This window comes from Trachinotus anak, unplaced genomic scaffold (assembly GCF_046630095.1).
Source record: "Trachinotus anak isolate AG129_WGS33_773 ecotype Australia unplaced genomic scaffold, CSIRO_AGI_Tana_v1 ptg000014l, whole genome shotgun sequence".
In the NCBI taxonomy this organism is placed as follows: domain Eukaryota; kingdom Metazoa; phylum Chordata; class Actinopteri; order Carangiformes; family Carangidae; genus Trachinotus; species Trachinotus anak.
In genome coordinates, this window is record NW_027273865.1 from 14,743,554 (window position 1) to 14,755,186 (window position 11,633).

The window sequence follows — 11,633 nt, forward strand, 5'->3', positions numbered from 1 at the left end:
TATTTAGTATAACAAGGCCCAGTAACCAGTGTAACCACCCCTGTGCTCAGCCTCCAGCAGATGTCTGCTACAGAGCAAATCAACCTAAGGTTCTGTCCATGCCTCTGCTGACCTTTTTAAAGCTGCAGGGTCTGCTTAGTGTCTGTGACGGCAGCTTGGCTATCCAAGAAAAACATAGGGATCACAAATGGATGGCTTAATCTTCTTCATCATCATACCAAACTAGAAGTCTGGTCTGGATCTGTTTCTGTTTGTCATAACTGAGGACACAAGAAGACCAAATGTTTTGAAGTCACAAAATACTGGAAAATCATGGTGAAATCTGGTTCCAATGTATGTTAAGAAGCTGTTGTATTTTCATTTACATCAGTGCTAGAGGTGTGGGTGTTAGCTTGTGAGTAAGGATGGGCCTTTGGATGTCAGCAGCTAATGAAACAGTGGTATTGCAGCAGGCACAGTCGAACATCAACTCCTGGACGTCGCTCTCTCCACCATTGCCCTCTGACTTTTGCGACAAGGACAGAGGTAGCCTTTCAGGTGCATGCGTACCTTGCTATGCAGTGAGGCATAGATGAAGGGGTTGTAACAGGCAGAGCTCATAGCTACTAAATGGCAGCAGACTTGTAAGACGTTTATGTAGCGCTTCCCTATGATGTGGAAGTCCGGGTCCAGGTCCAGCAACAGGTTCAGGACCTGCACAGTGACATGGGAATATTTGTAACTGCACTGACTCTGTAAAAAAAAACTGTAATTCTTAAAAATACACCAAGTATAGGACTTTGCTGCCCCTGGGTAGTACTGCAATAACAAAAAGACAGTAGGCACACAACATTACTGCATGTTGCAGTGTTTTGCTGCAAAACACTAATGTGAAACTAATGTGAAACGGGCCTCAGGTCTGTGCAAACCCACTGCAAGGTCAACCCCGCCCTCTTCTTCCAGTAATATGATGATGAAATTCTAATCTGTTAACCTATCGCACGGCTCATTGTGAATATAATGTTCGTTTTGTAGAAACAATAACCTGAAGATGAGCTTCTGTGGTTAATGATGTATAAAATCTACTCATCTCATGGACAGTTAAAGCTTCACTTTTTTTTTCTTTTCTTTATCACTTCACAACTGTCAAGTTTATGATTTGCATGCAGACAACTACAAAAAAATGTTAATTTGACTTAGATAAGCCTCAATCAAGATCTTCTGAAATTCTACTGAACTGAACAGTTTAGATAAGGAGTAAGAATCAAGGATAGTGCAGCTGAGAATAACTCACAGTTTGACTTTGATTTTGGGTTCCAAATAGTTCTAGACTCACCTGGAGAGGCAGCCAACACAGGGCGAAGGCCAGCACTGAGGCCACCAACAGAGAGAAGGTCTTCCTCCTCCTTTGGCTCCAGCGCTGTTGGCTGATAGATTGCTCCCCAGGCACTGAATAGCGTTTTAGGCTGACAGTGATAGCGCAGTAGGACACACTGACTGACAGCAGCGGGATCATGTAGGAGGCTATGAGAATGAAGCAGGAATAGAGCAGCCGCAGATTGCTGCTATGTGGCCAGAATTCCTCACACACTACCAAGTTGATACCACTCGGGCGCAGGTCTAGGTAGCGTGTGTAGAGTGACGGTGGTGCAGCCAGGGCCAGAGATAAAAGCCATACACCCAGAGTCACTGCACCACAGCCCCACACAGAGATCCTCTTCCGTACTGGGTGAGCTGAGACAGAAAGGAAAGAAGTACAGACATAGTATACAAAAAAAAAGCACCAAACCAGTACATTATTTCACACATTAAAACCACTATCTGTAGAAGAGTGACTAAAGGGTTCCTTTAAATTAATCGTAGAGCATGAAATTTGTTTGTAGAAAAATGAAATAACTGGTGCACTGTTTGTGTTGATTGGAGCCCACTGATCTCAGCACCCTCAGGCTGGGTCTGAGAGGGGAGTCAGAATGTACTGCTGTTTACCACAGTGTCTTTTTGGTACCAGCACCATATGGTGCCACAGAAACAAATTTTCAAATCCTGCACATAGTGGTTTTAAAGAAGACTTAAAACATTTGGGCTTCTCATGAGTATAAGTGTGACTCCTAATCTTTTAAAATAATGTTAAGTCCCTCACCTACAACAACATAGCGGTCCACAGCGATGGCAGTGAGTGAAAGCACTGATGCAAACACTGTAGCACATTGCAGCAAAGGAACCAGGTGGCATAGCGGTCTCCCAAAAGCCCAGCCATGGCTGTCGAAGGCATAAGAAACAGTCAGTGGAACACAACTCAAACACATCAGCAGGTCTCCTGCGGCCAAGTTACCGATGAAAAAGTTGGTGGCATTGTGGAGTTTCTTGTCAGCCAAGATGCAAGCCAATAGGACGGAGTTTCCAACACCAGCCACGGCCACTAAAAGGCAGTAAAGGGGTAGGAAGAGAGGTTTGAACCGTAGAAGAAGCTCCATGCCTATGAACATGTCCAGTGGGTCACTGTGGTTCAGTCCTTGGTTTTTGCTGCCCTCCAGTCTTCCTTGTCCTGTTTCATAGCTGGTGTTATCAGTAACACTGAAATCCTCATCAATGAAAATATCCATGTCTCTGCAGACCAACCTAAAATTAGGGGAAAGCATTATCAATAATAAATAAATAACACTTTTGGTATTCTTCCGGTATAGCGTGTGTAGTATGTGTAGCCTGCACACATTCTTTTGGGAACTGACTGAATCAAAGTGTCACTGACATCACTTCCGATTTGACACTGACTGATCACTGTTTACAATTATATATCACAAATTTCTTTTCATTCCAGTTGAAGTTTCAATAACACTGATTCTGTAAAAAACACAAATAAAATTCCATTCATCTCCATTGTAATGATGCAGCAACAAACACTGTGAGTGATTATTGTTTCACAAACTGCTGATCACAAGAGACGCCACAAGAGGTTAAAAACTGGCCTTTAAAGGCTTCCTAGAGAGACAAATGAAAGCGCAGTGGCTAACAATTGGGGATTTGGCCAAAAAAAAAAAAAAAAAAATTGGCAGGAGTACGCGAGCTTAGTGTGTCTCTCTTCTATGAACGTCTCAGGTAACATGGAGCTATAAACAGATGGTTCAACATTGTCATGCAGCCATTTATTTAGCTGTGAGTGACAACTGGAGCCCCCCATTTTCTTCGTTTACATTTTGGCAAGTTGGCAACTTTAGAAGTATGCCAAATTAGCTATAAGCCGTTCCTGTTTTCAGTGTACATTATGGATGTATAGACAACTATAACTGGATTACTTCGATACTGAAGAAAACTTAAGATGTGATTCAAGTTTCGGAGTTACCAGAGGTGTCTTTTCTAAGCCGATTCATCGTCATTCGTGATGGGCATTTGATATCTCCAGGAACTGTAAGTCACTCTGAATGTTGCAAGATGAGTATTGTGTTCAGGTTTGACTGACTTATTACTCTGATGAGGGTTATGAATTATGGTGCCTGTCGCCTGCACCACCACCATATAGCTGGCTCTCCCACTATCTCTTATTAAAATCTTGAAAGTGCATGGTGTTTCTTTGGAGCCCGAGTGAGTCTGCCTCTAAGGTATGCTGTTTTGATCAAAAACCATCATAAAACTGTTCTGTCAGTGACTGATTATGATCCTACATGAACGAGGGAGAGTTTGTTCCACTCGATCCTCACAAGAATTTCATAGACTCGTATATCTTTTTCTATCCTCATGGTAGTACAGTGATCTGGTTTATTTTGTCTTGTTCAAGATACTGAATCTCATCTGAAGTTTTCTTTCTGAAACTCTTCTGGAGCATTAAACGTAGCGCAGACTTTCTTTTCTGTGAAGAAAAATCAATAGAGTTTTAGCAGAAATTACTTCTCATGAGGTGATGATGAACATTTTCTTTTGTGGGCCATTGCCTTGTTATGTATCATGCAGTGGAACATAATGCACCCTGGTGCCTCTTTCTTCAAATAGCTGTTAAATCCCATTTTGGGCAGCTGCAGGAGCCCACAGCCATAAAACTATCATAAAGAGGGTAAATGATTGTGGTCAGCTCTAAGGCTTAAACTGATTTGGTCTGTAAGAATATGAAATGTTATCTCAGTCTTTTTCTCAGAACTTTAAATAATAAAAACCTTTGAGAGGCAAGATTAGCAGACATAAAATGATCTGTTTCAATTTACTGCATGTTGATAATGAGAACATACATGTTCAGACATCTCAAGTTGCCAGAACTGATTTCAAGGAAGATTTGACAGAAGCTCTATGGATAATTCATGGAGATTAGTATTATAAAACACAAGTCCATGTTCCTTTACATCTGGAGAATATGACTCGTAGGCCAGGGCATCTCTATAGCAACACGGTGCTTCATTTATAATAGTATGTTGTGACACATCTTGCCTTCATCAAAAAACTGCAACTCCTGTGGTTTGGAAAGTGCACTTGTTCATATTGTGATTTTGAAAAAACCCTGACCTTTATCCACATATTAGTGTTTCCCATATATAGAATTTATTCTGCTGATCAAACAGTTTGTTTCTCACCGAAAGGTTTCTGTAATTTTCTTCCTTTAAAGGTCTGTGTAGGAATGCAATTGAAATTATATATTGATTAAAAAGTCTATTAAAATGAGGTGCAGTTGATTGAATTTGAAAGAGACTTTTCTGTTCAGAAATAATAGCCAACTTTTTAACGTCAGATTTTGCTGCTTTCCACCAGCACACTGAGAATCCACAACCCCTAAACGTCAAATTCTTTTTTTCTATTCTTCTGGACTCAGATTGTTTTCTGGTCTCTTTAACAGATCGAATATGAGCTGAAATGGTCGGCCATGTTTGTGAATGAGGATTAGATGTGGCACAGAATGCTAAAAGTGATATTCCAATCTGACGTAGTGTATTTAGAAAACTCTGGTGGAAATGTGACTGATAGTGGACAGGACAGAGGTTGATGATGCGGTTGAAATGGTTTGAGTACTTTCTGTTGATGTTTTGTTTATTTTCCTCCTCATTAAACCACTCTCCTTACTGTGGTCAATGTTCCACCCACCTTTGGAATAAAGCAAATCACAGAAAACAGCACAGGCTCATACTCAGGTGTAGCTATATAGTTTGCTAAGGACACTGAGTGCAAATGCTTTTGGGCCTTGGCAAATCCTCATTCTCTGTCTGAACACACAACATTAAGAGTCTACAGCCATGCAAGCAATTATTTAAGCTAAATGACCATGTCAGCATGGTAACACACACTAAAGTTGTTTACTAGTTTCACCATCTTGGTTTAGCATGTTAGCATATTGACATTTTCTAAATAGCACTAAACACAAAGTAAAGCTGAACCAGACTTGACAGTCATTCGTTTTCAAAGTGTTTAAGTCATAAGCCAAGTGTCGAACAAACTGAAAAACTGACATGGTGATGTACCACATGAAAAGTTAAGTGATGACCAAAATGATAAAATTCACAAGGAAATATCAATATCTGTATCGAGTTTGATTACAATCCATCCAATAGTTGTGGTGACATTTTGCCCATGTTCACAAAAGTCAATCTGATGGTGATGCTAGACCAAAAATCTGTAGGATTTATCTTTTAGGGGCTTTGAATGCCTACAAAAAAATTTTCATGGCAATCTGTCCAGTAGTAGTTCATAGATTAGCGCCAGCATCAAGGTGGTGGATAGATAGACGGATCTATCATCCCAACAGAGCCATGCTGCTAAAATGTTTAAAAACTGAATGAGTAAGTGTGAAAACACACCCAGTGCAGGATGGATCACTAAGTGGTTTGATGGAAAAATAACTAATTCGGATCACATTCTGTAGACATCAACCCAAGTGAACACCAGTGGGAGATTTTAGATCGACATGTTTGATGGTGCAAGGGTCTTTATCGGGTTGTTCCAATTTGATGTGTTTCTACCGTGCACAATAACAAAGTAAACAAAAAAGTCACTGTTGATACCCATTGAGAAGCTGCTGCAGAAAGATGAATTTGTCATAATGGAAACTATTGCTGAGGCAGTTTTATACACAATTATAAATCACAATAGAATAATAAAGTCTGGGTTGAGAAAGGTAATGACAGTAGAGCTGTGTTGTTTCACCCCATTGCGTTGTGAATGAACGATGCAGCCTGGTGATAAAATCTTGAGCAGATGGATCCACTGCAGTGATTCAGTATGTGTAACACATCACTGCAATCAGTTTGAAGGACATGGAAATGTTCCATGTCCAATTCAAAAACTGTTAATAACCATTACTTGCTGTGCAGCACTCTTCACTATACATGTAGCTTCTCTCAGTGGCAGATGGCATAGTGTCTTATTTAAAGTGTTATGTGCATGTCCACCATCAACAGCAGAAGTATGTTTTCTGATCCCATCTGCTTTCATGCTGTCTACCTTATCTGACAGCTTGAAAGAAACCTACCTCTGCCTAGTAACACTGTTACTATGGCCTTTGTGGAAACCATCCAGCCCCAGCAGCTAATTTTTGAGGCGTGATGAGAATTGAGAACCCTCAAAATGCAAAATAGGAAGGACCACTCCTGATGACTCTCTCTCACTCTGTTTTGCCTGCTCTCTCTTCCTGTCTATATTTACATACTCTTTTTTTTTTTCTTTTTTTTTTTTTCTTTGGACAATTGCAAAACTGAGCACTTTTTAAAAATAAATCTTGCATTTCTATCACTCTGAGGCTGCTGAGGCATCCAAAGAGAGCTGGAGGCAGAGGATGAAATATGAAACACAAATTAGGTCAAAGCTGATTATATGCAATTCTGATGAGGTGACTTATTGGTGTCACTCATTATTTGAATTGGGGATGGAGGAGGCCTGCCCCCGTTGCTTTGCATTATTGCCACAAAAAAGTACAGTGGTTTTGGTGCAGATACTATAGTATAGAAATAATGGTTTGTGCTCTCTTTAACTTTAGATTACATATTTCTATTCAGTACCATCTCCACAACTAAGATGTTTTGTATGAACTGCAATGTAATGTAAGTCTGAACCAGACTCCGGTTGCTTTTAGGTGTTTTAAAGTCAGGGAAATCACACTGTAGTGAGAATGTCTTTCCTAGTCTGCAGGGCTAGTGATCAGCTGCTGGCTAAATGTTATTATCTCTTGCTGGCCCTTTCATTAAGAGAGGTCAAAGCTTCTCTAATAGCATCAGCTCAGCCAAGGAACAACACATCACAGTTTAAGATGTACAAACATGCACACATTTGAACAAATGCGGGGAATAGAAAAATCAGCACCTAAGGTTTAAGGTTGATGTGTTAGGTTGAATGCACGGAAGCAGAATCCATCAGCCTACAAAGCATCGCCCACCAATCAAGAACTTTTTTGTGGTTCTTGATGCTGCAGGGTAGGAATGTGCATTTACAGATAGGGACAAATATCGATTCACTCAGAGGACTAGTTTTCACAGCCATATTAGTGCAAAAAGCTTCAGTATTTTTATCCCTTTCATGAAGTCTATGTTCTTGATAGTCTTATAAATGCTTATAAATACAGTGCTTTTCAGCTCTTAACTCTGCAACTGAGGCAGTGCATCCCTCCCCTTTGGCCTCCATTTATGCTGATGGGATGCTCAAAGATGCTTAGAGCCACAGATGCCACTGAGTGCCGGAAAAATTGCTATTTATTAGCATGATTATGTATTGAAATTACATCCCTCCTAAATGGGTTAAGGCATGCAAAAAACATGCTTTAAAATCTAGATAATTTGTAATCAAAAACATTAGTCAAAAGGAATGAACTTGCAAAATGACTTTCATATTCTGCTGCATGTCACTTAGACTTCAAAATTCAGGGAGTGAGTGTAAATCTTTTGAATGTGCTACGCAAATCCACTCAGAGATGGGGAGACACTGCCATGTGTGCAGTGTTATGTTTATATTTGGAATCTAATCTAATCTAATCTAAGGTATTTGCATGAAACATTTAATACAAATTATTCATTTTAAAAAATCCTACATGTTGTAAAATGTGAAATTACATACTCATTGTTACTGCCTAAATAAAGTAGTAACTCATTTCTAAAATATGTGTGTATTATACAATGTTGTATGAAAGTGTCTGTAATCATACCATACAAGACAAAAAAACACACACACACATACACACAACTGTATTGTATTTTCACACACAAGCAAATTATGGCACATTATATGACCAGTAATTTCTATATATCACATTTTATTGCTGGCTTTCAAGACTTATGCACCTGCAGTTTGGTCACAGATGCAGCCTTTTCCATCAGGTGTTACATTAGTTTGTCCAGCCCCTGTATGTCGATTCTGAAATGCTTGTATAAGATAACGCTTTTGAATCAGCCACTTGAATAACAATTGATTTCAAATAAAGCTTCCAATTAGAATGTGTGAAATTGGGCAATTTGTGGAAGGCATTGTGTTGGTGTTATGTTTGTGTGTGTGTGTGTGTGTGTCCTTGTTTGTGTAAATCTGTAAATGTCAGTGCATGCAGTGAATCAGCAGATAGATTGAGTATCTTACCTGTGCTGATGCTTACAATTGGAGGTACTGAGAAAATCCCTGTGCGCCTCCTTAGTTCAGCAAATGAGATAATTTTCTTCTCCTTTTCTTTGTCGCCCTTTTTTTTTTTTTTTTTACTTAACTCCTTTTCTTTATAGTTACAGATCCTAAATCTCTACTTGGATGTGCTTTCTTGCAGCCCACAGTGATATGAAGACTCAGGCAGAGAGCCAGTGTTGCCTCACTCTGCACTGAGAGTGACAGAGGGAGAGAGAATGAAAAGGGTCCCACATAACCTTTCTCCCAGGCTGTGTCTCCTCCCACCTATTCTCCTTTATTTTGTCTGCATCCAAACACATTTGCATGTCACATGTATACACAAAAACACACACTTTAGCATGTATATCTTCTGGCACCTGTGCAATATTCAATTATTATTTTTTATTCTATTTGCTTTATGAAAGCCAGTTTGCCTGCAGATTCTCCAACACCTGAAGACTAATGAGGGAGAAAATGAGAAACCATATGAAAAAGGGGCAGAATCATATTTACTGTTTTGTCTCCAGGGTAAGGAGGAAGATGAAAATGCACAATTATTGCAACAAAGAATACATAAAAATTGTAGATGCATACCCAAATGGACATGGTAGATATAACTAAGGAAGCTCAAAAACACTTGTGTTGACTGAAGTATTATTTACCAATTAATAACAAAAAATTATTTCTTCATGTCAAATCAGTTCCAATCACAAAATCTACAAGCATGGGTTAAAAAAAATTAACCCATACACGTGAGGCTGAGTTTCTGCACACCAGGCAGCACTTGTAATGTCACATACCGTCACTCCCCTACCAATTTATCTGCCCTTTGTAGTGCAATGCCCCCTCAGAGGAACCCCTGCTGACACATCGACAATGAAAGTAGCATCAAATAATGTTCAGACTGTTTTTCCTCCTCTCGGTTACTGGCTCTTTCTCTCTGTGGTAAAGGCTGCTTCTTATCACCACTGTGTGATGAGGATCTGACACTTTAGCTCAGAAATCCGCTCTGTCCTTTACACTCATTTCACATCAGTTAGAGGCACCAATTCAATACAAGATAGACCACTCAATAGAACACACTATCCTTCAAACCCCTGAGAGCTCTGAATATGAAAATGCGGGTAAAAAGACACAGTTAGGGAAAAGCAGCAGATATGGATTGCTGTATTTCAAAGGAATTCTGTGTGGCAGAACCTTTTTGTTGGAACCTGAATGAAAACTGAATGTTTGATTGGTTTGTCTAGCCACTGTGGAAAGCTCACAAAGAGAAGGGGCATGACAAGGCAGAGGTATTCAGGAGATGTTCAGCTGCATGTCTTAAAGATGAAGTACAAAAATAAACACAGAGCATCAGAAGTACAGGTTTGGTTGTTTGACAAGCATCAAACAGTCACACATTTTAGCTGTGAACCAGCTAATTTTTTACTTTCCCAACCCCTAAATGTAAAATGTTTGATACATGTGTTCATACATCAGCAACTATAAGACTAATTATATGGCTAATGTATGAATAATTATAGTTGCAGATGTATAAGCAAGCTTTTAGCAATCAGGCATTGAGGCATAAGTCGACATTTATTGAACCTTGTCATCGGCGTGTCACAGCGATCTGTGTAATTGATTGACTGTCTGTGAAATTACTGCAAGTGTTTTTAATAGAGGTACTGTATATTAATTGGTTGAGAGTGCGCGTGCATGCAAATGTCTGTGTGTGTGTGTGTGTGTGTGTGTGTGTGTATCCAGTGAACCTTACTATATATTGGTTTTGGCTTTAAGATATCTAGACAGCTGAACACTCACAGCAGCATCAATCACTGCAGCACTCATAGACCTTTTATTTCTACATCTGTAATCAATACCTTTTTAACAACAAAGTGTCAAATGATAATGGGGAAACGATGTGACAAAGTGAAAGGGGTCACTCATGGTGATCACCTGAATCTGCAGCACCCCTCAGCTATACAGAGCGATTATACTGAGTTTCAGCTCATTGTTTAGACAAAGTTAGAGACCAGCTGGTGGACATAGTGGAGCATTTAGCAGCTAAAGAGCCAGATATTTCCCTAAGTATTTAGATCAGTGGTTCCCAATGTAGGGATCAAATCCCCTCCAAAGGACCCAATCTGAGGGGTCGTGAGACCTTTCCCAAATCTAAGTCCTTTTGTGAAATACTGGATAATTTCACTTCCTTTGGCCCTCAGTAGTTATTCAAATAAAACCTGGAAAGTTTAAAAGAGCTGTTTGTAAGCTTTGCTACTGTAATATAGCAAACATTCACATTAACAGCTGTTCACAAGAGATTCACCAGTAGTGGAAAACGCCAGTGTTAACTTGTATTTTGCTTCTATGTCATTCACTTCTTCTTTTCAATTGTTAGCATGCTGACAGCTTGTCTCCCCAGACCCTCTAGTCATTTTCTGATAGCGAGCCACTTCACGGTCCAGTCTGCCCTGAAGAAGCAGCCCTGCTCAGTGTATTGTAAATGTGACGATGGCTGAAACTCTTGGCAAAAAAACAGTCACCACCACCAGCATTGTATCTTATAACCTTAGATAGTGGAGTAAAAAAGTGCATTATTTCCCTCTGAGGTGGGCTAGGGTAAATGAGTGGGTGGCACAAAATGGAAGTGTGTATATTTGATTTTTGTTGTTGCACTTGTGAAACAGATGCTGCTTTTTTATTTCCTGCATTTAAAGTTAAATTACAAAACCAGGTTATTACACAGTGTATTGAAACATTTTGATTTTGATTACCATTGAACTGATGCTTTGAGGGTGCAGCAGTGCAGTACATCTGCCTCACTAAATGTCACAGTCTGTCTAATTTTGATTCAGTGCCCCTTACAGACACCTTTAGCGACAAACAGTCATGGTAGATTAGCTCATCCCATCTTGGCTCTGACCTCCATATGTCTGCATGAATGTGAGCCACCCTCCAGGAAGGAGGAATGCTGTAGAGATGGAAGCGGGGAAAGAGATGATGAGGCAGAGAGAGAACTGAGGTGAACATGTGAAGAGGATTAGTGGTTGAAGTGAAAGCAGAGGGATGGTGCTCTATTGATTTTAGCAAAGAGCAAGAAAAAGATGAAGCACTTTTAGTGACAT

At 39.8% G+C, this 11,633-nt stretch overlaps 1 protein-coding gene across 1 annotated transcript; it reads right to left on the minus strand.

Moving 5' to 3' along the window:
• Positions 1-342: 342 nt before the first annotated feature.
• On the minus strand, positions 343-8,680 carry LOC139632117 (prolactin-releasing peptide receptor). Its single transcript, XM_071496886.1, has 4 exons — positions 8,509-8,680; positions 2,120-2,598; positions 1,316-1,713; positions 343-693 (listed from the first exon to the last, which is right to left on the minus strand). The coding sequence occupies exons 2-4, from the start codon at positions 2,580-2,582 to the stop codon at positions 466-468; spliced, it is 1,089 nt and encodes a 362-aa protein (XP_071352987.1). The 5' UTR covers positions 2,583-2,598; positions 8,509-8,680; the 3' UTR covers positions 343-465.
• Positions 8,681-11,633: the final 2,953 nt, after the last annotated feature.

Coding starts and splice junctions, on each gene's coding strand:
- LOC139632117 (XM_071496886.1), bottom strand. CDS start 2,582: ATGGATATTTTCATTGATGAGGATTTCAGTGTTACTGATAACACCAGC. Junction 1,714..2,119: donor GGACCGCTATGTTGTTGTAG/GTGAGGGACTTA, acceptor TTTCTGTCTCAG/CTCACCCAGTACGGAAGAGG. Junction 694..1,315: donor TGTGTTGGCTGCCTCTCCAG/GTGAGTCTAGAA, acceptor GTCACTGTGCAG/GTCCTGAACCTGTTGCTGGA.